The 25,035-nt window shown below is 37.1% G+C and overlaps 1 protein-coding gene across 2 annotated transcripts in view; it reads right to left on the reverse strand.

The window, feature by feature from the left end:
* Positions 1-1,876: 1,876 nt before the first annotated feature.
* The window catches only part of SNX13 (sorting nexin 13), a gene marked incomplete at its 5' end in the record, with an annotated part of 138,397 nt that continues 115,238 nt past the window's right edge, over positions 1,877-25,035 (reverse strand). For both annotated transcript variants that reach the window (XM_082661480.1, XM_082661481.1), the window contains 6 exons: positions 1,877-5,352; positions 13,243-13,355; positions 15,253-15,321; positions 15,577-15,722; positions 18,329-18,400; positions 19,851-20,012. In XM_082661480.1, coding sequence (XP_082517606.1) covers positions 5,105-5,352; positions 13,243-13,355; positions 15,253-15,321; positions 15,577-15,722; positions 18,329-18,400; positions 19,851-20,012 — 810 coding nt within the window. In that variant the 3' untranslated portion in view covers positions 1,877-5,104. The remainder of the gene's footprint in view (positions 5,353-13,242; positions 13,356-15,252; positions 15,322-15,576; positions 15,723-18,328; positions 18,401-19,850; positions 20,013-25,035) is intronic.

The raw sequence follows: 25,035 nt of genomic DNA on the forward strand, positions 1-25,035 counted from the left end.
CGATGCAGGGGACACGGGTTCGCGCCCCGGTCCGGGAAGATCCCACATGCCGCGGAGCGGCTGGGCCCGTGAGCCATGGCCGCTGAGCCTGCGTGTCCAGAGCCTGTGCTCCGCAATGGGAGAGGCCGCAACAGTGAGAGGCCCGCGTACAGCAAAAAAAAAAAAAAAAAACTGTAGGCAGTCTTGAATTAGCTTCCTTGATTGGCCATGTTTCACACGTGCTGTCACAACTCATTGCTGGGGGGAATTAAGTGTATCCTGCAAGACTGCATTGGGAGAGGAACTTCGGAATCTCGTGCCTGGTTTCCCTCAAACTTCACCCCATGCACCCTTTCCCTTTCATCTTGTTCTATATCCTTTTGCTGTAAGAAATCTTTGCTGTATGACTGAAGGCCGAATCCTGAGAGGCCTCCTGGTGAATCACCAGGGGGGTGGTCTTGCAGTTTTCCAACAATTAGACCTATTGTTTTATTCCACTCAATTATATGTAAAAGTTCATGTTTGCCAACTTAAAATGTCACATTTCATACAATTCTCATACACTGTGCATTGGGAAACAGACATTAAGTATAATTTCCATTCTATTGTTTTTCTTGTGAAGTACTAGGTTCTTAGCTGCTGCCATTGTTCCTAGATCAAACATAGCATCTCCCTATTATATATGGATTAATGTCTGGCACATATGTTAAAATCTGACCTATATTACATTTCTCTCTCCTCTTTGCATTTCCTAGTTACTACTATTTTGATCACCTCAGCAAGATAAGGATCTTTAAGAAGTAGCAAGTATTTTTCCTGCTTCTCAGGAGACATACTCTACTATCCCTCACTGAGTTCATTATTCTGGTATCCAGTGCCAAATTCAACTCCAATATCTCCTGTTAATTTTTCTAACTGTCCTTTTTCTTTCAAACACTGAACTTCGTATACGAATGACAAGCTAAAAAAACAGGAAAGAAAAAAAACCCAAAACACCATCTCCCAAATTCATGGGTTTTTCTATATAGAGTTTAACTAAAGATGCCTCACCTTTTTTTCTCCCCTACTAAGATTTTTTTTTTTTAACCACGCTCCTTGGGAACACTATCCTCAAGCTATTAATAGGTATTTATGACAAAAGATTCTGTAGTTAACTAAGTTTGGGAAGTCAGGAAAACAAAGTTAAACAGAGTTATTCATTATATAACTTTTTAGAACCTTTGATACAATCATTTGAATTGTGAAGGAACATTTTAGGGTTTTGAATAGCATGTAGATTTACATAAGTTACATAAAAGTATAAAATTATTCCTTCAGGAACATCTTAAAGGGACCACTATTTTACAGTATGCATTTTGAGAAACACTATGCCTGCCCCTGGTAGGGTAGGAGTAATCACACTGATGTCTGAGAAGTCTTTGGATATAGATCCAAGAAGCCTGCAAAGACTATCGCCAACTAGGCAGAGCTACATTTCTGAGTATTGAGTCTATTGCCTTTAGAAATGAAACCTCTAAAATAGCAGGCAGGCCAGGAATTTAAAATGAGATCAAACAAAAATTGTTAATGGATTACTTATAGATCTTCCTCTCTATGAGAAAATTATAATTTTGCATGTAGGGAAGTATGAAGTTTCTTTAACAAGTGGTAGTAAATTAGCTGCCCCATAAAAGGAAAAATTAAATTCAGTTAGCTGTAAGTCAGTTATCATTCAATAGTTCATCTATCAACCTGGAACTTGAATTGCTTGATTTCTAAAATGAAAGGAAAATACACACAGATAATAAAGATAAGACAAGTGAGCAAGCATTTTTTCAAGTAATAAAAATACATCACTACTAAATAAAATTCAACAAAAAGGTTTGTTAATACTTTATTAGTATTTTCTAATGGACAAAACATAACGCAAACCAAATAAAATTTTTAATCTTCTTTTTAGTTCAATAAAAATAACTGACATTCTGATTGTTGTTCCTTCTTTGTTAAAGAAGTATTGATAGAATAGTTAGGCACACAGTTGACACTTACTGTACAATGAATGATATGCACAAGTTATCTTTTAACACTTATAATCCTAAAATGTGCTCTTTATATTTTTCCCTTGTAATACAGGAGCCATGCTCCTATAAGCAAAATTTACTAATAACAAAAGAATTTTACAAGGAGTGACAAAAAGACTTTTAAAACAAGTCCTTAAATAAAAGGATGCAGCAACAACGGAATGTAAGTTGTTGGGTTAAGAAGACAGCTTAAACTAGATCTCAAAACATTAAAAATTCATTTATTTTACAATTACTCAAATACACATGCATTAAATGAAAATATTGCACAAATTAAAATTTTAGATTGTGAAATTTTATATTGTTCTTAATTTTTTTAAAAATTGGTACACTTTCCTGGTAGCACTTAACTGTTTGATTTTTTTCCAAACACCAAAGCACAAACTTAAAATGAAGGAAGTGAAATATTCAAGGTTTTAAATTTAAAAAGAAAAAAAATTAAGGCTAACCAAGTGCATCCATTAGTCAATGGCACAATTGTTTTCAGCAACTATCAGAAAACCCTAATCATAGGAAATGCCCATCTAACCGTTATATATAAATCATACAATCAATTTTTTAGGTGAATTACTATGTTAGTAGTGATGGTTTCTAAAGTCTGTTACCTGAAAAGTCAGAAAACCCAAACAAAGAATGATTAATTTAGAAGGTTCTTGCCTAAAGGCACCACTGACTTAAAAACACATTCAAAAATCAAATATCAGAAGACATAAAGCCTCTTCATGTATATATTCATATATGCAGTAAATGCATTAAATGTAATAACTTTATTAAACATAGTACACTGTACTTGACTTATGGGTTAAATATTTTACACACAGCTCGACCAAGTCATTCAAAAAGTATCTCTAGTTTTAGCATGACCACGGCTCTCTCTGATGTAAAACATAGATGTGCAAGGAGAAGATGCATAACCATTTACACAGACTACCATTTGACATTTCTGCTTTTGAAATATAAACTCTTTTAAACAAAAATTATTTTAAAAACCCATTTACTCAAACAGTTTTTGGTATGATTGCAGTTCTCTTGCAGGGCTCCATGAAAATTCACAATCCTGCATGACCTTTCTTTCCCTGGTTGATGGCCAGCGTTCCTCACATTATCTAGAAATGCTTTTTCACATGTACACACTAGGCTCTTACTCTTAGATTTATTTATGGCAAAAATATACTTGAAATGGGCAGGGGTATATCTGAAAATCATTGCACTTACGGCCATGCTGATGCTTCCTACAGACATGTTTCACATATCTTTTCTTCCAAAGCCTGGGGCATGAGGAGAGACCAGGGCAGGAAGACACATTGAGAAGAAGAAATATTATATCTTCCACCAGAGTCAATAAGGATCTTTTCTCATTTGGAAGTTTAAATGAAAGGGATTTCATTTATGTAATTCTGAAGACATGCAACACAGGCTGAAAATATGCATACTATAAGTATGCACAACAGCATTATTAATAAATATGATTATTATTATAAAGCTTTAAAGGAAGGCTTTATTCTATTCGGCTTCACTTTGTAAGTAGGATCTCAGTGACAAGACAATAACATCTTGTTCCAATCTTAAAGCTCCCAAACAACTGGGATACCAATACTCTGTCCCTTTATCTTAAGCACCCGGATGTTCTTTTAATACCAGCATCTTGGCTCAGTGGTCTGATAAATAGCTTCACTATTTTAAGGTTTTAGTGTTAAATATTTTTAAAACAAAAAACGCTGACACACCCAAACCCTTAGTCAGTGGAAGTATTTAAAACTATGCAGAAATCCTGCATACAAAACATACGAAGACTTCCAAGATTGACAAATGGAGAATGAGAAAACTATAGGAAATGCAGAGGCTCCAAAACTGGAAAAGGTATTTCGTTGTTGTTGGTATAAAATTATTTTAGGGACTTAAATGTATACACCGAGGGGTTTTGCCAACTTGCTTTATTTAGTAGAATTTTACATTATGCAAAATATAAATAAAGCCTATTTTAAAAAATATTATAGTTGTTTTATTTATTTTCATATATGTACACTATAATAGAGTTAAGAATTTGTATGTTTACATACGACTAATAAACTCATTTAATCCTTTGATTTGCTATTTTTGCAATCACCTAACGTATGTCTAGATCACACAGTTTAAAATCATCATATAGTAACTTTCAATAGAGTACTGTTTTTTAAATTTCCACATTTTTAGAAGTATTTGGCAGTTCTTTCAACAAATTATAGCCCCTATTACATAATCAGTAATCTCTTAAAGATAAAGAAAACTGTAATAATTTTGTAACTTAACTAAGAGCCATCATATGCTTCTTTTTACACACAGAATGCCAAAATAAAGCTTATGACTGAGTACCGTTAAGAGCAAAATAGAGCCCTTAAGACACATAAGAATCAATTAAAATCTGTTTTCTACCAATGAATAACAGATCCAATGAAATTTTTGTTTTCACTGGTTTTATTTTATACTAGGTTTTTACTTTATGTCACAAAACTGTAATTTGGATATAATGTTACTTCATACTTTAAGGGCATTCTGTCACTTTCCCTAGACCTGAAACAGATGTTCCAAAGATCACTCACCTGGCTATCTACACTATATCAAAATTCTGAAAAAGACCTATAAAATCATTATGCAAAACAAATCCCTCCAAACAGCACATTGCACAGTTTCCCACTGTTAAACAAATCAGCCAATTTATCTGTGAACTCTTGTTTTGTGCTTTCCTTAGCTCTCATATCTACACTCTGGCACTTTGTCATTGCTGGAGAATGCTGATTAGTTTGAAACAGAAGAGACCAACGTCATTCTTGCTTGAGATGGGGGCAGTATCCTCTCAGTGTTGCAAAAATATGCACCAAATCATTTAAGACACAGAAATCTCTCTTGGTAGTGGCTGGATTATAGACAAGGATGAGAAGAACCACAGTCTTATGGATGTATTAATAATCTATTTTGAGACACTAAAAGACTGGTGCAGACACAACAGTATATGAGTTAAGCCCCAGAAGATCCGTCCATACCATCAGTCCTGGACAAAACGAACACCAGCTTCATAGATTGGAGTGTCACCTTTTCTGTAAAGAAGGCGCTTGAGTAGTATGAAGTTTCTGTTTATATTTCTGCATCTGCTTTGACCGTGAATGCAGTCTGTTGAAAAGTTCACGGAATTTATACTGTGGAAATAAGCTTTCCAAAAAGCCTTCCAAAAAGACATAAACCATCCTCCTATTTAACTGGTTGTGCTGAAACATTTCAAATACACGAAGAATACCTTTCCGTGTTGTCTCAGCCCCAATAATGTGCTTCAGTTCATCTAAATGAAGCGGGGGAGAGGGGAAATAAACACAATTCATTATTCAAAGGAAATCCAAGGCCTAAACTATGCTAAGTATGTAAAGTACAAAGCAGAGTAACTGATAAGTAGCAAGTATTCAGTTAATGACCTTAATATAAGTTTAATAACTGACTTAAAACTTATATACGTTTGCAAGCATGCATGCACTTACACAATAGATACTGTGAGACAAATACAGCACAGGAGAAAGCAGGAAACCCCAAATTAGAGTTGTAATCTTGTCCCTTAATACCTATATGATAACTTACCCACCCTGAGTTTGCATCCTCATCTGTAAAATGAGAATTTATAATAACCAATATTATTATAACTGTAAGAATTTATAAAGCCTTGATGAGATAATGTGAAAAGTGATCTGTAAACTCTAAAACACTATACACATACTTTTACTACATTTAATGCAGTCAGAAATACTATAAGAAAATGTGTGAAAGCTCATCTATGATTTCAAAAAACTTGCAACACAGAAACAGTGCCATTAAAATACTAAAAGCATAAAGACACTTACAAGGAGGGAATGCAACATGAGATAATAAGGAAAGGTTCCCTTCAAGGAAGTGACAACTGAAGTAGATTTTGCTACCTGGGCAGCATTTTCATAGGTGCAAACAGATGAAAGATTTAAGAACAGGAATGAGCAAATGAGCACTAAGTGGAAACAAAAACAAGACAGGCTCAAGAAATGGGGTAGTAAAGTTTGGTTGAATTTTAGGATTCCTGTAAGAGAAAGTGGTGAAAAAAATGGAAAACTGACAGTGCTGTGACTGTCAGGGTAAGCAAGTTCGGAGTTTACTCATAGGCAACATGAAGTTACTAGAGACACGTAAATATGGGAGCACCATGTATTATTCTTTTTTTTTCTCTTTTATTCTTGAATTTTATTTTATTTTTTTATACAGCAGGTTCTTATTAGTTATACATTTTATACACATCAGTGTGTACATGTCAATCCCAATAGCCCAATTCACCACACCACCACCACCACCCCCCGCTCCTTTCCCCCCTTGGTGTTCTCTGCATCTGTGTCTCTATTTCTGCCCTGCAAACCAGTTCATCTGTACCATTTTTCTAGGTTCCACACATATGTGTTAATATACGATATTTGCTTTTCTCTTTCTGACTTACTTCACTCTGTATGAGAGTCTCTAGATCCATTCATGTCTCTACAAATGACCCAATTTCGTTTCTTTTTATGGCTGAGTAATATTCCATTGTATATATGTACCACATCTTCTTTATCCATTAGTCTGTCAACGGCATTTAGGTTGGTTCCATGACCTGGCTATTGTAAATAGGGCTGCAATGAACATTGGGGTGCATGTGTCTTTTTGAATTATGGTTTTCTCTGGGTATATGCCCAGTAGTGGGATTGCTGGCTCATATGGTAATTCTATTTTTAGTTTTTTAAGGAACCTCCATACTGTTCTCCATAGTGGCTGTATCAACTTACATTCCCACCAACAGTGTAAGAGGGTTCCCTTTTCTTTGCACCCTCTCCAGCATTTGTTGTTGGTAGATTTTCTGATGATGCCCATTCTGACTGGTGTGAGGTGATACCTCATTGTACTTTTGATTTGCATTTCTCTAATGATTAGTGATGTTGAGCAGCTTTTCATGTGCTTCTTGGCCATCTGTATGTCTTCTTTGGAGAAATGTCTATTTAGCTCTTCTGCCCATTTTTGGATTGTGTGGTTTGCTATTTTAATATTGAGCTGCATGAGCTGTTCATATATTTTGGAGATTAATCCTTTGTCCACTGATTTCTTTGCAAATATTTTCTCCCATTCTGAGGGTTGCCTTTTTGTCCTGTTTATGTTTCCCTTTGCTGTGCAAAACCTTTGAAGTTTCATTAGGTCCCATTTGTTTATTTTTGTTTTTATTTCCATTACTCTAGGAGGTGGATCAAAAAAGATCCTGCTGTGATTTATGTCAAAGAGTGTTCTTCCCATGTTTTCCTCTCAGAGTTTTATAGTGTCTGGTCTTGCATTTAGGTCTCTAGTCCATTTTGAGTTTATTTTTGTGTATGGTGTTAGGGAGTGTTCTAATTTCATTTTTTACGTGCAGCTGTCCAGTTCTCTCAGCACCACTTATGGAAGAGACTGTCATTTCTCCATTGCATATCCTTGCCTCCTTTGTCATAGATTAGTTGACCATAGGTGAATGGGTTTATCTCTGGGATTTCTATCCTGTTCCATTGATCTATATTTCTGTCTTTGTGCCAGTACCATATTTCCTTGATTACTGTAGCTTTGTAGTATAGATTGAAGTCCAGGAGCCTGATTCCTCCAGCTCCGTTTTTTTCCCTCAAGACCGCTTTGGCTATTCGGGGTCTTTTGTGTCCCCATACAAATTTTAAGATTTTTTGTTCTCGTTCTATAAAAACTGCCATTGGTAATTTGATAGGGATTGCACTGAATCTGTACATTGCTTTGGGTAGTATAGCCATTTTCACAATATTGATTCTTCCAATCCAATGACATGGTATATCTCTCCATTTGTTTGTATCGTCTTTAATTTCTTTCATCAGTGTCTTATAGTTTTCTGCATACAGGTCTTTTGTCTCCTTAGCTAGGTTTATTCTGAGGTATTTTATTCTTTTTGCTGCAATGGTAAATGGGAGTGTTTCCTTAATTTCTCTTTCAGGTTTTTCATCATTAGTGTATAGGAATGCAAGAGATTTCTGTGCATTAATTTTGTATCCTGCAACTTTACCAAATTCATTGGCTGGCTCTAGTAGTCTTCTGGTGGCATCTTTAGGATTCTCTATCATGTAGTATCATGTCAACTGCATACTGAAGAATCCTTGCATCCCTGGGATAAATCCCACTTGATCATGGTGTATCATCCTTTTAATGTGTTGTTGGATTCTGCTTGCTAGTATATTGTTGAGGATTTCTGCATCTTTACTCATCAGTGATACTGGTCTGTAATTTTCTGTTTTTGTATTATCTTTGGTTTTGGTATCAGGGTGATGGTGGCCTTGTAGAATGAGTTTGGGAGTGTTCCTTCCTCTGCAATTTTTTGGAAGAGTTTGAGAAGGATGGGTGTTAACTCTTCTCTAAATGTCTGATAGAATTCAACTGTGAAGCCATCTGGTCCTGGACTTTTGTTAGTTGGAGATTTTTAATCACAGTTTAAATTTCATTACTTTGTGATTGGTCTGTTCATGTTTTCTATTTCTTCCTGGTTCAGTCTTGGAAGGTTACACCTTTCTAAGAATTTGTCCATTTCTTCCAGGTTGTCCATTTTATTGGCATAGAGTTGCTTGTAGTAGTCTCTTAGGATGCTTTGTATTTCTGTGGTGTCTGTGGTAACTTCTCCTTTTTCATTTCTAATTTTAATGATATGAGTCTTCTCCATCTTTTTCTTGATGAGTCTGGCTAATGGTTTATCAATTTTGTTTATCTTCTCAAAGAATCAGCTTTTAGTTATATTGATCTTTGCTACTGCTTCCTTTGTTTCTATTTCATTTATTTCTGCTCTGATCTTTATGATTTCTTTCCTTCTACTAACTTTGTGTTTTGTTTGTTCTTCTTTCTCTAGTTCTTTTAGGTGTGAGGTTAGATTGTTTGAGATGGTTGTTGTTTCTTGAGGTAGGATTGTATTGCTATAGACTTCCCTCTTAGAACTGCTTTTGCTGCATCCCACAGGTTTTGGATCGTAATGTTTTCACTGTCATTTGTTTCTAGGTATTTTTTTATTTCCTCTGTGACCTCTTGCTTATTTAGTAACGTATTGTTTAGCCTCCATGTTTGTGTTTTTTACGTTTTTTTCCCCTTAATTGATATCTAATCTCATAGCGTTGTGATCAGAAAAGATGCTTGATATGATTTCAATTTTCTTAAATTTACTGAGGCTTGATTTGTGACCCAAGATGTGATCCTGGAGAATGTTCCATGCACACTTGAGAAGAAAGTGTAATATGCTGTTTTTGGATGAAACGTCCTATAAATACCAATTAAATCTATCTGGTCTATTGTGTAGTTTAAAGCTTGTGCTTCCTTATTAATTTTCTGTTTGGATGATCTCTCCATTGGTGTAAGTGAGGTGTTAAAGTCCTGCACTATTATTGTGTTACTGTCAATTTCCTCTTTTATAGCTGTTGGCCGTTCCCTTATGTATTGAGGTGCTCCTATGTTGGGTGCATATATATTTATAATTGTTATATCTTCTTCTTGGATTGATCCCTCGATCATTATGTAGTGTCCTTCCTTGTCTCCTGTAACATTCTTTACAGTCTATTTTATCTGATATGAGTATTGCTACTCCAGCTTTCTTTTGATTTCCTTGCATGGAATATCTTTTTCTATCCCCTCACTTTCAGTCTAGATGTGTCCCTAGGTCTGAAGTGGGTCTCTTGTAGACAGCACATATATGGGTCTTATTTTTGTATCCATTCAGTGAGCCTGTGTCTTTTGGTTGGAGCGTTTAATCCATACACATTTAAGGTAGTTATCAATATGTATGTTCCTATTACCATTTTCTTAATTGTTTTGGGTCTGTTTTTATAGGTTCTTTTCTTCACTTGTGTTTCCCATTTAGAGAAGTTCCTTTAGCATTTGTTGTAGAGCTGGTTTGGTGGTGCTAAATTCTCTTAGCTTTTGCTTGTTTGTAAAGATTTTGATTTCTCCATCAAATCTGAATGAGTTCTTTGCCGGGTAGAGTAATCTTGGTTGTGTGTTCTTCTGTTTCATCACTTTAAATATGTCATGCCACTCCCTTCTGGCTTGTACAGTTTCTGCTGAGAAATCAGCTGTTAACCTTATGGGAGTTCCCTTGTATGTCATTTGTCGTTTTTCCCTTGCTGCTTTCAGTAATTTTTCTTTGTCTTTAATTTTTGATCTCTGAGCTTCCTGGACTTCGGTGGCTATTTCCTTTCCCATGTTAGGGAAGTTTTCGACTATAATCTCTTCAAATATTTTCTTGGGTCCTTTCTCTCTCTCTTCTCCTTCTGGGACCCCTGTAATGTGAATGTTGTTGCATTTAATGTTGTCCCAGAGGTCTCTTAGGCTGTCTTCATTTCTTTTCATTCTTTTCCCTTTACTCTGTTCTGCAGCAGTGATTTCCACCATTCTGTCTTCCAGGTCACTTATCCGTTCTTCTGCCTCAGTTATTCTGCTATTGATTCCTTCCAGTGTATTTTTCATTTCAGTTATTGTATTGTTCATCCCTGTATGTTTGTTCTTTAATTCTTCTAGGTCTTTTTTAAACATTTCTTGCATCTTCTCGATCTTGGCCTCCATTCTTTTTCCGAGGTCCTGGATCATCTTCACTACCATTATTGTGAATTCTTGTTTAGGAAGGTTGCCTATCTCCACTTCATTTAGTTGTTTTTCTGGGGTTTTATCTTGTTCCTTCATCTGGTACACAGTCCTCTGCCTTTGCATCTTGTCTGTCTTTCTGTGAATGTGGTTTTTGTTCCACAGGCTGCAGGACTGTAGTTCTTCTTGCTTCTACTGTCTGCCCTCTGGTGGATGAGGCTATCTAAGAGGCTTGTACAAGTTCCTGTTGGGAGGGACTTGCCCACCAGAGCAAAAGAGCTGGCTTTTCCTCTGGTGGAAAGAGCTCAGTAAAACTTTAATCTGCTTGTCTGCTGATGGGTGGGGCTGGGTTCCCTCCCTGTTGATTGTTTGGCCTAAGGCGACCCTACACTGGAGCCTACCTGGGCTCTCTGGTGGGGCTAATGGTGGACTCTGGAAGGGCTCACGCCAAGGATTACTTCCCCAAACTTCTGCTTCCAGTGTCCTTGTCCTCACGGTGAGCCACAGCCACCCCCCACCTCTGCAGGAGACCCTCCAACACTAGCAGGTAGGTCTGGTTCAGTCTCCTACGGGGTCACTGCTCCTTCCCCTGGGTCCCGATGTGCACACTACCTTGTGTGTGGAGTCTCTGTTTCCCCCAGTCCTGTCGAGGTCCTGTAATCAAATCCCGCCAGTCTTCAAAGTCTGATTCTCTAGGAATTCCTCCTCCTGTTGCCAGACTCCCAGGTTGGGAAGCCTGACGTGGGGCTCAGAACCTTCACTCCAATGCGTGGAATTCTGTGGTGTAAGTGTCCTCCAGTATGTGAGTCACCCACCCAGCAGTTATGGGATTTGATTTTATTGTGATTGCGCCCCTCCTACCATCTCATTGTGGCTTCTCCTTTGTCTTTGGATGTGGGGTATCTCTTTTGGTGAGTTCCAGTGTCTTCCTGTTGATGACTGTTCAGCAGTTAGTTGTGACTCTGATGCTCTCACAAGAGGGAGTGAGAGCATGTCCTTCTACTCCGCCATCTTGAACCAATCTCCTATTATTCTTAATTATTCATAGTCAGGACCCTATAGCAGGGGCCTCAAAAGCAATACTTTATTGCTCTCGAAAGAAACATGCAACTTCCAAAATGTATATTTCTAACTAGGGTACAATATAATTTAAAGCAAATAGTTTTTAATTTACTAAAAAAGAGGTGAGAGATTATGTATATATAAAAATATATACTTTTACATCTATCCTCACTTCCTTCACATCTTCACATAAGTGTCTTCATCTCAGGGAGGCCCCCAATGGCTACCCTATCTGCAACTGCAACTCAACTGATACCTCCCTTTTCCTGCACTATCTGTCTCCTCAGCACTTACCACTATCCAACATACTGTGGTTTATCTATTTCTTTCATCTGTTTTCTGTGTCTCCCTAGTAGAATGTAAACTCCAAGAAGGCAACGATAAGTGTAAAGAATAGTGTCTGGCTCATGAAAGGCTCTCAATAAATATTTACTGTATAAATGCATTAAGATTTCTTCCAGCCACGTAACTGAGTCAGTCTATAGCACCATCTGGTTTATTCTAACAGTATATTAATATCCTACATTATTGTTTCTTTTTATTTTTCTAAAATGTTATTTCTGTCACTTGCTTTTTATCTCCAAATGCAACAGTATAGTCTATAGGGCAGAATAAATAGCTATGTGGCAAATTTCCAACTTGTCAGAAGACAAAGTTGATTAAAATCTATGATGAAAATATAGTTTAAATTAAAAACAAAATTATATGAAAAGAAATAGATATTGAGAACTTAAATATTTTTCTATTCTCTACATCCACAATTAAAATGTGGAGAAGAGATATCTAGGTATTTTCAAAGATATTTATAACCAAAGAAGAGATCAAACAACCACCCAACTACACAAAACTGCTCTTATTGAGAGAAGACAAAACGGACAAAGTGAATCTCAATTAGTGAGACAGCAGTGTTCTAAAGTAACTCAAATTAGACCAACAGAATGCCACTATGTACACTTTCTTTAGGATCATGTTTTAGTAAAGATTAAGAATGGGCCAATCAGCTGTTTCAAAGGGATTCTTTGAAAAAATGTGTTTGTTCTCTTAAGTAGAACAAATATTCTTCCTGAAAACCTCATACTTCATATACTTTTATCAGCCCTTTCATCTGTCACAGAATTTATCATCAACTTCATTCTCAAAATGTTTCAAGGCAGCAAAGTGAAGTGGTTAAAAGCAACACTTTTTCTTCAAATGGTTGAAAGCAATGGCTTTCGGGGAACTCAGAGCTGAGTCAGAGTCCCAACACTCACTTACTAGCTATAAACCTTGGGTGACTCACTTAACCCCTTTGAGCTTCTGTTTCCTCACATATAAAGCTGTGATGTTAACAGTACCTTGGCTTCATAATGTTGTTATGAGGGTTAGTTAAAGATATGTGAGAAATGCCTAGCACAGTGCCTAGTATATGATAAGCCATCAAATGATAGTTATTATAGTCAAAAGGCAGCTATACTTAGTATGCTCAATGCCTTAAATTCAGAAGAAGTACAAATTAATAAGATTTATACTAAAAATGTTCACTTACCTGGCATAATTGAAAGTAATTTAGTTTTTCCTGCAACTCTTGTTCTCATTCGAATAGCTTTATCTCTGCATGGAACAGTCTCTGCTAAAATGCCATTTGGCCAAAAGGCATCTCTATTTAAGAAGATTAAATAAATTTTGTAAACATTTTCATTTTCTAATGATACAAGTTGGTAAAATTATTCCAATTTTCTAGAGAAAACACAAATGTAAACAGAAAAAGGAAACACTTCTGCAATTTTATATAGGTGTGATATTCAACAAACAGTAACTACATATAGGGTTCAATTTTAGGTGTAAAAGGATATATACAAGAAAAAATAACAGAAGTATGCCCTGGAACAACTTAAAACTAAGCCAATATAAAACAAATTCTGCACCCACACCTTAGAGCTGTATTGATTACAATGTTTCTTTCACACATTTAATCCATTCTCCTTTACTTTCACAGTGTGCTTGATTCCTGTTCCCTAGTTCTCAGGCCAAAGATAGGAATTGAGCACAGTAACTAAGCTTCCATCTGGGAATTTGGTCTGAGAGGAAGAGACTGCCCAGAGTAGTCCTTCTTAACTCTGATTGCACATTAGAAAACACCTGGGAGCTTTAAAAGAGCTTAAGGACCAGGGCCTCCACCAGATGAATTAAATCAGACTGTTTGCAGATGGGACCTAAGCATGAGTACTTTTTAAAGCTCTCCAAGTGACTCCAGTGTGCAGGCAAGGTTGAGAATCAGTGCTCCAGAAAAACAATATTTACCCACCCTGAAACAGAATGAAGGTGCCAGGGCAGGTGGTACAGCTTTTAGAAACAGTATGGTATTGTGAGGAGAAATTTAGCTTCAGATTAGAGAGACCTGTTTCCCCACTATCCAGCACATGAGGCTTTGGGCAAGCTGCTTAACTTCTCAAACCCTCAATTTCCTTGTAACAAAATGGAGACAAAAATCCCTATCTCATAAAATAGGATAAAATCAGAAAGTGTACATGAAGTAGTTAGACAGTGCCAAGTAAACAGTGTTCGTAGTTCCCTTCTTTCTGTTACTTCAAAGTACGTGATGCCATGAATGTTTATGCCTTGCTTATCTCTCACTTTTAGAAAAGTTGTTTGTCTGCCATGGTATGCTTTCCTTGAAGGGACTGAACCTTACCTCTCAGTTCCTGGTAAGAGGGCTAGACACAGAGAAGGGGTTCAGAATATTTTTGTAGAATGAACATATGAATTGGAGTATCACTACTATTAATCTGAACCTTTTCAGAGGTTCAAATAGTTAATAAAAATTTCGACCATGGACATACATATTTCTAAAATTCTTCATTTAAAAACAAGGTTAGCAGGGACTTCCCTGGTGGTGCAGTGGTTAAGAATCCGCCTGCCAATGCAGGGGATATGGATTCGATCCCTGGTCTGGGAAGATCCCAAATGCCATGGAGCAACTAAGCCCGTGTGCCGCAACTACTGAGCCCACGTGCTGCAACTACTGAAACCTGCCCACCTACAGCCCACACTCCGTAACAAGAGAAGCCACTGCAATGAGAAGCCTACGCACCACAATGAAGAGTAGTCCCCGCTCGCGGCAACTAGAGAAAGCCAGCATGCAGCAATGAAGACCCCATGCAGCCAGCCAGCCAGCCAGTCAATCAATCAATCAATCAAATCAAGGTTAGCAAATACAACTGAGAAAAATTAATCCTGGAAACTAGGTAACCTGATTATATGACCATGCCATGTCTACATTAATATTTCAATTATTTTAAAGCCACATTACTATGATAAAATATAGCCTAACATCTTAAAGATTTTTCATTTACACTTTTTTCTATTCTGGTTTTAAAAAAACAAAGATGAATAGGTCCATGGGACAAATGTTTATAATTCTTGCAAGTCTTTTTGCTCATCAGTGATGACTAAAACCAACTTTAAGGCCAGGAAGAGAAGGAATGCAATGAAAGTTAGTGATAACAATGCTCAACTCTGTACTATCTGAAAGAAGTGACTGTGTCTTAAGACATACCTGAAACGTTTCACTAAGTCGGCTACTTGCTCAGGTGAGGTCATCCAGTCAACATGGTCAACTATTTTTCTGAAAGTAAAGAAATTCAAATAAGTAAGGTCAAGATTTTAGAAGGTGAATAAAATAAAGAAACATTACTTTCATGAAGTAAGCAACTTAATTTGTATGAAGATTATCTCTGAGAGCAATAGTCTGCTTTAATGATCTTCAAAGACCCAGAGAAGGAAATTCACCTACAAAAGGTTGAGCAATCTACTTCCAGAAGTAAAACTTCAAAAGCTAAGTAAGATCAGCTCTAAGTAGTTTAAGAAAAAAAAGTGGTACCTATTAATAGTATCACCATATGTGGCTCTAATAAGCTGTTGAAGTAGGTTTTTGATATTCCTTCGCAACCACTGATTTCTCTCTTTTAAGTCGAATACTTCATCCATGAGAAGCAGCATTACCCTAAGTGGAATATTGTCATCCACCTGACAAAATATGGGAAGAAATAAGGATACGTTTATTTGAGTTACCTATCTACTATGAATGGCTAATTTTGCTGCTTTTACCAAATGACTGTTACTATTTACAGGTTAGAGAACAAGTTCTACTATAGCCTTTGTAACCAATATTTCATTCTAATTTAGAAAAAATATTTTTAACAGCCATTTTGACAGAATACAGAATTTTACAACTCTACAATGATGAGTAAATTCCAAGGCTGTAGTGAAAACAACTTCTCAAACTGGATTCATGATGGTCTTAGGAAAATATGATTTGGGATCTTGCAGTAGAGTCTGTATTAGTTTATAAGGCAAAGGCTAGCCCCTTTGCCTATTCTCTGGGGCATCTTTTTCAAATGAACAAAATATTCTCAACATTTCTCTTTATTTAATAGAACAAAATACAATCTACACAGAGCAATCTGTTTTGCTCGGTTACTGCGTTGTATGTATATAGGTATTTTCATGGAAAAGAAGCTGAAATAAAATCCAGCTAACATTACAAAAGGCAACTAGATTACTAGAATTTTCTTTTTATTTTTAAGAAGTAAAAATTTGTACACTTTTATCATGGGAATATTCAATTAATGATATAAAAATAAAGAAAGACAACTAGAATGCTTTGATGCCGAAATATATCAATATATAATAGGGTGCAGGTTTAGATATGCAACAAAACTGCCATAATTGCCAGTAATTTTGTAATTCTTTCATCACTAAGCTACTCTTTCCAATTATTTCCTCATCAATGTTGTAATTTAAATACTTAAATTTTTTCATGAGAAAACAGCATGAGTCATACATTTTTCACTGTGTTGTAAACATTTTCTTAGCATACCTTCTCTTTCACATATTTTTCAATAGCTTAACCACTTTGGAGGCAAAAATCACTACTGCTCTATTCTCTGATCGAGTATAGTCATGAGTCTGATGCCACATGACAATTCTAATAAACAGTTAAATTGTAAAAACCCTTAACAAAAAGTATAATGTTATGGATATTACAACAGTACAATGCATAATAAACATTCTAAAATATTCTTAAAAAAAACAAAAATATTATCTTTAAGACAGTTTATTATAAAGAAATTCAATGAGAAACTGAAGAGAGATAATTATAACTTTAAAATAACTCTGCCTAATAGAATAGAATATAAAGCCCAGACCCAAATATATAAAATAAAAAGATTTGTGACAAGGAAAAACCATACACTGGGAAAAGAGGGTCTTCTCAGTAAATGGTGCTTAGGTCAACTGCACCCCTACCTCATTCCATACACAACAATTGATCCTAGATGAATGCAAATCTAAGTTTTGGCACGGTAAACAAAAACTTTTTTTTTTTTTTTTTTTTTTCCGGTATGCGGGCCTCTCACTGTTGTGGCCTCTCCCGTTGCGGAGCACAGGCTCCGGACGTGCAGGCTCAGCGGCCATGGCTCATGGGCCCAGCCGCTCTGCGGCATGTGGGATCTTCCAGGACCGGGGCACGAACCCGTGTCCCCTGCACCGGCAGGCAGACTCTCAACCACTGCGCCACCAGGGAAGCCCAACAAAAACAATTTTTAAAGAAAATCATAGGAGAACATCTTTGTGACCTTGCAGTAGGCACAGATTGTACACAGAGCATAAAAGCACACAAAGTAGAAGATATTCACAATACACAAATACTTATATCTGACAAAGAAACAATATTCAGATTATACAACGCACTCTTACTAATCAAAGACAACCAAGCCAACAGATAAAAAATGGGGGAAAGAGATAGACATGTAAGACAGGACACCCAAATGGCCAGTAAACTTATGAAAAGAGGTTCAACATTTTAACAGTCATCAGAGAAATGGAAATCCGCATGAGATACAACAAAGAGAATGGCTAAAATTAAAAAGGCATAACATATTGAGTTTTGGCAGGCTGTGAACCACTGATTCGCATGCATTGCTGATGGCAGCGGAAGCAGTACACACACTTCGGCAAATTATTTGACAGTATCTATTAAAATTGAATTTTTGCATAACCTCTGACCAAGTAATTCCATTCCTCGGTACAGAAAGAAATATGTACTTATTTATTTAATCAAAAGACAAGTACCAGAATGTTCACAGGAGTACAGTTCGTAATATAGCAAACATATTGTACTATATTTACAAAATGTAATTGTACTATAATTACAAAATTGCACTGTAAGGCCACAAAAATGAAGAAACCACAATCACACGAAACAAACATGGAAGATTATCACAATGTTGAGCAAAAAATGCCAGACTTAAAGGAGTACATACCTCACAGTTTCATTTATATAAAGTATAAATGCAGGGTAGAAGTCAGGATAGTGTTTATCCTTGGCAGGGGAGAGGACAGTGACAGGAAGAGAGCATTAGGGGCTTTCTGGGGTACTGGTAATGTTCTGTTTCTTGTTTATAGTGCTGATTACATGGATATGTTCAGTTTGTAAGAATTCATCAAACAATGTTTACAATATATGTACATTAATGACAGATATACATATTATACTATATTAAAAAGTTAAAAAGATCTGCCAAGTATGATGTGAATTTCAACTGAATGCTACCAAAATAAAATTAACTCACAGTATCATCAAGTTGAGCTGAAACTCGACAATGTTCAGGATCTGAATCAGTCTTTGGAATTAAAGGAGGAACCTAATATTTAAAAAAACAAAAAACACAGTAAACACACTAAAGCAGAAAATGAAAGAACACAATACAATAAACCAAAATTAGTAGTATCAAATATAATGAACAGCATTTGATTTGATTTTGGGGACAATATATAAACAAAATTTATATAGCATTAACAAAGTATTGACAATCTACAGTTAGAAACCCAATATAAAAGGGTAATTATTTCATTACCAACAGATTTTCTTTCCTTTAAAAAAGGATTCATTTTGAGGTGGATGGAGATATTACTCAAACTCCCATACTTTTTAGAATTTAAAGGTAAGTAAGATTAAATGATTTAAAGACCAAAAGTTAGTAGCACAGTAGGGGAACAGAACTCCAATCTTTTTTCTTTACCATAAAGAGCCTGACAGTATGCTAAGAGGCTTAAAGGAACTAATTAACTGACTGTTATATAATGTAAGTTATGGAGGAAAAGGACAGAAGGACCAGTGCTAGTTGATAACCATTTCTCAGCACAGGAAGGACCATCAAGATCACCTATTATAACCCCTTCACATTACTGGTGAGGAAAAAGAAGCCTGGAAAAGTTCAGTGACTCTTGTAGGAAGTCATATGGGTAGCTATCAGCAGAAGCAGCACAAGACAACCCTCACTTCAGTGTTAGTGTACTTCCCCATGATTAGAAATTAGGATGAAACATCAGAAAAGGTATGAGAATCAATAGAAAGTATGATTTACACACACTGTATTTCAGGAGTTGCCTCTTACAATAAAGAAATTCTATCAGTGTTTATATATATTTCCTCTTCATTGAAACATTCTAATAGTTACATGATTTCTTTTATAGTCTTGATTATAACCTTAAACAACTAGGTCAAAATTATTTAAAAAATGTAAATTAGAAGCAAAAAACTACTTGGTCAACTACCTCTTCTGCTAGCAAAATGAAAAAGCTTCCCAAGAAACTCTTCTATGCCTCTCACAGGTATATACACAGTAAGATATGGCTGCAGAGACTGATGATGTTGAAAGACTTTTCCTCTCTTTGATCTCGTGAATCTTGATCGTGTGACTCAGGAGAAATTAGACTTTATGTTTGCTGATGAATACTAGTAAAACTAATTTACACAACAGCACATACCTGTTTTGTTATAAATTTTAATGACACTATAGAATAAACATGGCTGAATGGAATAAAAGAGTACAAAGAATGTTTACTTATTTTAAATATGTGCTTTAAATGGATTTTAAAATTCTACTGTAGTGGAGACTGAGGAGTGACTGGATTTTACAGTATCCATTTTCGATAAGAATTAATTCTCTTTAGTTTTTTAATTCTTTATGAGACTATGTGTCTATAGGGCTTTGGACTTACAAAGTAAAATAAGGTAAATCTAAGCAAGAGCTCAGTAAATCTTAGTTGACCTAAAAATAGTTTCCTTTAGGCATTACTGAAACATCTTACCTTGAAAAATGATTGCCTTATGTCTTGACCTAATCTTTCTGACATTTTGCCCATGTTGTCTGACATTTTAGTCATTCCCTCTGCGAAGCTATCAGGAAGGGATTTAACTGCATTTGAAACATTCCTCATAGAATTTCGAAGCGGATTTACAAAAGTGTCCATCTAAAGGGGAAAAGATTATATATCATGACTTCACTGTATCAGATTTGTTATTCAACTGAGAAGCATGGGAAAATAGAGTGCAACACATGAAAGATGTAATAATTTTCCAGTCTATATTATCTCATTGCATTTTAAAAGGATAAAACTGTTGTCTTCAGTGTGTCTTTAAAATCTATTTTCAGACATAAATATATGAATAAAATTTTTGAGTGATATGGTTATTGGTAGAAATGAATATAAACCTTGGGTTGCCTTCTTATTAAGGAAAACTCTGAAAAAATGAAAATTTTTCCAAACTAGAAATTGATGCAAGTATAAACAGCTACAACATACTTCTGGCACAAATTCAAGGCAACAATGACATAGATATTTTGAGGTGATATTAAAAAGCAAACAAGCAGATAAAATAAACAAACAGCTCAAATAACTAACAAGTAAGATTTATTTTTTAAAAAAATAATTTTTAGGATATGTTACATGCTCAATTACAATATATGGAAGGAATCTGGAATCCATTAGGAAGAAAAGAAGCTGCAAATCAGACATGTAAGCCATACTTTATTAAGGGAGAATAGAAAAACCATAAAGAAAATATGACAAGAAATATAAAAAGAACTGATCTCAGAGGAACAGGAAGCTTTAAAATTGACATTCTGAGAGGAACTTCAAGATGGCGGAAGAGTAAGACGTGGAGATCACCTTCCTCCCCACAAATACATCAGAAATACAACGAACTACATGTGGAACAACTCCTACAGAACACCTACTGAACACTGGCAGAAGACCTCAGACCTCCCAAAAGGCAAGAAATTCCCCACGTACCTGGGTAGGGCAACAGAAAAAAGAAAAAACAGAAAAAAAGAATAGGGACTGGACCCGCACCAGTGGGAGGGAGCTGTGAAGGAGGAAAGGTTTCCACACACTGGGAAGCCCCTCCATGGGCAGAGACTGCGGGTGGCGGGTGGGGGGGAAGCTTCGGAGCCACGGAGGAGAGCGCAGCAACAGGGGTGTGGACGGCAAAGCGGAGAGATTCCTGCACAGAGAATCGGTGCCAACCAGCACTCACCAGCCCGAGTGACTTTTCTGCTCACCCGCCGGGACGGGCGGAGGCTGGGAGCTGAGGCTCGGGATTCGGAGGTCAGATCCCAGGGAGAGGACTGGGGTTGCTGCGTGAACACAGCCTAAAGGGGCTAGTGTCCCACAGCTAGCCGGGAGGGAGCCTGAGAAACGGTCTGGAGCTGCAGAAGAGGCAAGAGACTTTTTCTTGCCTCTTTGTTTCCTGGTGCACGAGGAAAGGGGATTCAGAATGCCGCTTAACGGAGCTCCAGAGACGGGCGCGAGCCGCGGCTATCAGCGCGGACCCCAGAGACAGACATGAGACGCTAAAGCTGCTGCTACAGCCACCAAAAAACCTGTGTGCAAGCACAGGTCACTATCCTCCCCTCCCCTCCCAGGAGCCTGTAGAGTCCGCCACTGCCAGGGTCCCGTGATCCAGGGACAACTTCCCCGGGAGAACACACGGCACGCCGCAGGCTGGTGCAACGTCATGATGGCCTCGCCACCGCAGGCTCTCCCCGCACCCGTACCCCTCCCTCCCCCCAGCCTGAGTGAGCCAGAGCGTCCCCGAATCAGCTGCTCCTTTAACCCTGTCCTGTCTGAGCGAAGAAGAGACGCCCTCAGGCGACCTACACGCAGAGGTGGGTCCAAATCCAAAGATGAACCCCGGAAGCTAGGTGAACAAAGAAGAGAAAGAGAAATCTCTCCCAGCAGCCTGAGGAGCAGCGGATTAAATCTCCACAATCAACCTGATGTACCCTGCATCTGTGGAATACCTGAATAGACAACGAATCATCCCAAATTGAGGAGGTGGACTTTGGGAACAAAGATAGATATATATATATATATATATATTTTTTTTTTCCCCTTTTTCTCTTTTTGTGAGTGTGTATGTGATTTTGTCTGTATAGCTTCGCTTTTACCATCTGTCCTAGGGTTCTATCTGACCGTTTTTGGTTTTTTTTTTTTTTTTACTTTAAAAAATTTCTTTCTTAATAATTATCTTTTCCTTTTTATTTTGATAAATTTATTTTATCTTTCTTTCTATTTTTTTCTCCCTTTTATTCTCACCCGTGTGAATGAAAAGCTCTTGGTGCTCCAGCCAGGCGTCAGGGGTGTGCCTCTGAGGTGGGAGAGCCAACCTCAGGACACTAATTCACAAGAGACCTCCCAGCTCCACGTAATATGAAATGGCAAAAATCTCCCAGAGATCTCCATCTTAACGCCAAGACCCAGCTTCACTCAACGACCAGCAATCTACAGTGCTGGACACCCTATGCCAAACAACTAGCAAGACAGGAAAACACTCCCATTTACCATTGCAACAAACAGAATAAAATACCTAGGGGTAAACTACCTAAGGAGAAAAAAGACTTGTACGCACAAAATTATATGACAGTGATGAAAGTAATTAAAGATGACAGAAATAGATGGAGAGATATACCATGTTCTTGGATTACAAGAATCAACACTGTGAATATGACTCTACTGCCCAAAGCAATCTACAGATTCAACACAATCCCTATCAAACTACCACTGGCATTTTCCTCAGAACTAGAACAAAAAATTTCACAATTTGTATGGAAACACAAAAGACCCCAAATAGCCAAAGCAATCTTGAGAACAAAAAATGGAGCTGGAGGAATCAGGCTCCCGGACTTCAGACTATACTACAAAGCTACAGTAATCAAGACGGTATGGTACTGGCACAAAAAAACCAGAAATATGGATCAATGGAATAGGATAGAAAGCCCAGAGATAAACCCATGCACATATGGTCACTTTATGTTTGATAAAGTAGGCAAGAATATACAGTGCACAAAAGACAGCCTCTTCAATCAGTGGTGCTGGGAAAACTGAACAGGTACATGTAAAAGTATGAAATTAGAACACTCCCTAACACCATACACAAAAATAAGCTCAAAATGGATTAAAGAGCTAAATGTAAGGCCAGAAACCATCAAACTCTTAGAGGAAAACATAGGCAGAACACTCTATGACATAAATCACAGCAAGATCCTTTTTGACCCACCTCTTAGAGAAATGCAAATAAAAACAAAAATAAACAAATGGGACCTCATGAAATTTAAAAGCTTTTGCACAGCAAAGGAAACCATAAACAAGATGAAAAGACAACCCTCAGAATGGGAGAAAATATTTGCAAATGAAGCAACTAACAAAGGATTAATCTCCAAAATTTATAACCAGCTCATGCAGCTCAATATCAAAAAAACAAATAACCCAATCAAAAAATGGGCAGAAGACCTAAACAGACATTTCCCCATAGAAGATATACAGATTGCCAACAAACACATGAAAGAATGCTCAACATCATTAATCATTAGAGAAATGCAAATCAGAACTACAATGAGACATCAACTCACACTGGTCAGAATGGCCATCATCAAAAATTCTACAAACAATAAATGCTGGAGAGGGTGTGGTGCACTATTGGTGGGAATGTAAATTGATACAGCCACTATGGAGAACAGTATGGGGGTTCCTTAAAAGACTAACAATAGAACTACCATATGACCCAGCAATTCCACTACTGGGCACATACCCTGAGAAAACCATAATTCAAAAAGAGTCATGTACCAAAATTTTCACTGCAGCTCTATTTACAAAAGCCAGGACATGGAAGCAACGTAAGTGTCCATTAACAGATGAATGGATAAAGAACATGTAGCACATATATAGAATGGAATATTACTCAGCCATAAAAAGAAATGAAATTGAGTTATTTGTAGTGAGGTGGATAAACCTAGAGGCTGTCATACAGAGTGAAGTAAGTCAGAAAGAGAAAAACAAATACCATATGCTAACACATATATATAGAATCTAAGAAAGAAAGAAAAAAAAGGTCATGAAGAACCTAGGGGCAAGACGGGAATAAAGACACAGACCTACTAGAGAATGGACTTGAGGATACAGGGAGGGGGAAGGGGAAGCTGGGACAAAGTGAGAGCATGGCATGGACATATATACACTATCAAACGTAAAACAGTTAGTGGGAAGCAGCCGCATAGCACAGGGAGATCAGCTTGGTGCTTTGTGACCACCTAGAGGGGTGGGATAGGGAGGGTGGGAGGGAGGGAGACGCAAGAGGGAAGAGATATGGAATATATGTATAGCTGATTCACTCTGTTATAAAGCAGAAACTAACACACCATTGTAAAGCAGGTATACTCCAATAAAGATATTAAAAAATAAATAAAATAAAATTGACCTTCTGACTGTACAAGTGTCAGATAATTTCAATTAAGAGAGCCGTCTAAAGAAACCAAAGTAGATGCATATGGATCTCTCTGAGATTTTTTTTTTTTTTTTTTGCGGTACGCGGGCCTCTCACTGCTGTGGCGTCTCCTGTTGCGGAGCACAGGCTCCGGACGCACAGGCTCAGCGGCCATGGCTCACGGGCCTAACCGCTCCGCGGCATGTGGGATCTTCCCAGACCGGGGCACGAACCCGTGTCCCCTGCATCGGCAGGTGGACTCTCAACCACTACGCCACCAGGGAAGCCCTCTCTGAGATTTTTAACAGACTAAAACAAACAAAAGAAATGAAAGAAAGAGAGAAAAAGGAAGGGAGGGAGGGAGGGGAGAAAAGAAAAAGGGGACACAATAACCAAAGTCAAAGAAAACTGTACGACTATTTTCCAGAAAGTACTGAATCTCATAAAAACTACCACAGATATGAGTTATGTTGTATACAAAAAGAAAAAAAATAAAAGCAGTAAGAGCAAAAAAATGGAACCCCACTGCTTAAGGAACACAATGTTAACAGATGATATCAAGAAGATAAAACTCTTTAATATGCTTTCATGGTTTTCAACAAGAAAAATTAGAAAAGGTGAAATAGGTACTGTAATAAACAATAACAACAAAGAGTTTACTTCAAGATAACTGTAAAAGTTTTAGTAATTCCTTGGGTTAAGCAGACCCAACAGTCTTATAGATATGCTTGC

Source organism: Grampus griseus, assembly GCF_964374135.1.
Source record: "Grampus griseus genome assembly, chromosome: 9".
NCBI classification, from domain to species: domain Eukaryota; kingdom Metazoa; phylum Chordata; class Mammalia; order Artiodactyla; family Delphinidae; genus Grampus; species Grampus griseus.